Raw genomic sequence first — 2,042 nt, 5'->3', positions numbered from 1 at the left:
ACACACACACACACACACACACACACACACACACACACACACACACAGGCTCCCACCTCCCTCCATCTCCTAGCCGTGGTCATGTCCAGGCCTCGTATCCAGCTCCTCTCCTGGAGACTGGCAGAATAAGCCTCCAACTTAGTGACCTATAATGAATGAACAAATAAACAAATAGGAATAGACCACTAGGGAAAGGTGGCATGTGTTATTTATGCTCAACCTGAGCTCCCAGTGGTCTTCTTATGGCTAGAATGGAACAGTCACTTATGCTATAGCTGATAAGGCAAGGCAAGAATCTGAAGTTCTGAATTGTTTTCCTATAAACAATGCATAACTCTCTCTTGAATGCTCACTATGACTTAAGTCTGATGAAGCCCCCTCTCATACATTATACTATTTTGGTACTTAATGCGTTGTCTTATTCTGGTTTATCTAATTTTCCTCTTCTAGACTGTAAACTTTTTAAAGGAAGGGCTCATGTCTCATTTACCAGTCATTAAGCACTGTGCAGATGCTCAACAGAGTATTCAATGACCAGGTCTGTGAATGAGCACCCATTTCTTGGTAAACTATAAGAAATTATCCCTTTAATGCTGAATGGATGCAAGTCAGTGTTGAAGTTCAGTGGTTCTAAGACCTGTTTTTGAGAAATACATGAAAAGTTATTAAAATATAGATATGCAGACTCCACACTTGAGATTCTGTTTCAGAAGGTTTTGGATAAATCTTCTTTAGCAAACAGCCCAGTTGATTCTGATGCAGACAGTTCAGGGACCACATTTTACAAACTTATTTGGGTTTTTGGTTCTAGGGGTTTGATGCTTGGTTAACCTCTGAAGTTTTAATATCTCATTTTGTTTTTCTACAAACCATTTGTAAAATGACTTGATTGGGTTCCTCTAAAGGAAGTCATAAAAAGGACTTGGGAAAATCAAATAATTTTTACTTACTCTTCTTAGGTGATCAACACTTGGTTGTTTTAATTATTATTTTTACCAGTTCATGGTTCTTTACTATTAGGATAATGTCCTCCAAGAGGTAATAATGGCGTGTTAGTGTAATTGTATGTTTGTATTACCTGGATCATCTGGACTGGGTAAGTTACTTCCTTCCCACAGAAAGGCACATCTGCTCTCTGAACCAGGAGTGCGAGGTTGAGACCCTCTTGACCGAAGTGATGTGTCAGAGCCTCTTTGACTTCCCGTTTCACATGCTCGTTGCTCAGCCTGCTGTGTGGATAACCTGGAGTGTCCAACACCTGGAACTGAAGGGCTACCTCTCGCCCCGCTCGACGCATGAAGCTGTGGAGGTGACAGCTGCGGCCCAGGCTACAACATGTAGTCACAGAACATGGAGCAAAGATGCTGTGAAAGTCTGTGCTTCCCAGCAGAATGTTTCCAGCAGAACTTTTTCCACTCTGAGTCATGCCAAAGAGGGCCAAGTTGATGATTATCTTGTTGGGGTCTGTCATGGCTGTGGGAAAACAAAGGCATAGCATACATAATCAGGCTTCTACATTCTCCCAACGTAAGGTTTCTTACCTGGCCTGGAGCACTCCAAGTATGATTTTAGATTTGTTTTCCTTTCATTCGCAGTGACTAAAGCATGGAGGAGGAGTGCTCCACTAAAATGGAGATGCCACGGTGACAGAAGGGAATGTGGAAATAATATCACTAGTTTACAATGAGAAAGGAGAGAGAAGTTAAATACAGATAAGAAAGGGTTTAAGAAACAGTAATTGCAGAAAATGAGGAAAAAAATCCCAAATTACATGAAGATCATATAAACCATGTTTAGGAGGAATATATTAACTCATCAATGTGGTAGGTGAGTTGTTTTAGGAAAAGGTGTTGAAGCTCGTGATCTCAGGGACAAAGCTAGCAGCGTATTTAAAAGTTATCACTATTGGAAAAGTAAGAATAAGACAGTGGAAGAAATAGCCCGTCTTTCATTTTTAGCAACATCCCCCATCTTCCCACTTCTCGACCCACCGCCTGAATACACAAGTGGCATCTGCAAAAAAATCATCTTTCCTGAATGCT

General features: G+C 41.0%; 1 protein-coding gene across 1 annotated transcript in view; it reads right to left on the bottom strand.

Moving 5' to 3' along the window:
• Nucleotides 1-1,471, bottom strand: part of GIMD1 (GIMAP family P-loop NTPase domain containing 1) — a 10,509-nt gene extending 9,038 nt beyond the window's left edge. Inside the window, exon 1 of the mRNA XM_032254704.1 lies at nucleotides 1,079-1,471. Within this exon, the coding sequence (XP_032110595.1) occupies nucleotides 1,079-1,471 (393 nt within the window). The remainder of the gene's footprint in view (nucleotides 1-1,078) is intronic.
• Between the last annotated feature and the right edge of the window lie 571 nt (nucleotides 1,472-2,042).

This window comes from Sapajus apella, unplaced genomic scaffold (assembly GCF_009761245.1).
Source record: "Sapajus apella isolate SASKATOON/1434 unplaced genomic scaffold, GSC_monkey_1.0 scaffold87, whole genome shotgun sequence".
Taxonomy (NCBI): domain Eukaryota; kingdom Metazoa; phylum Chordata; class Mammalia; order Primates; family Cebidae; genus Sapajus; species Sapajus apella.
Note: the sequence above shows the minus strand (reverse complement) of the source record. Positions and strands in the feature narration are given on the sequence as shown.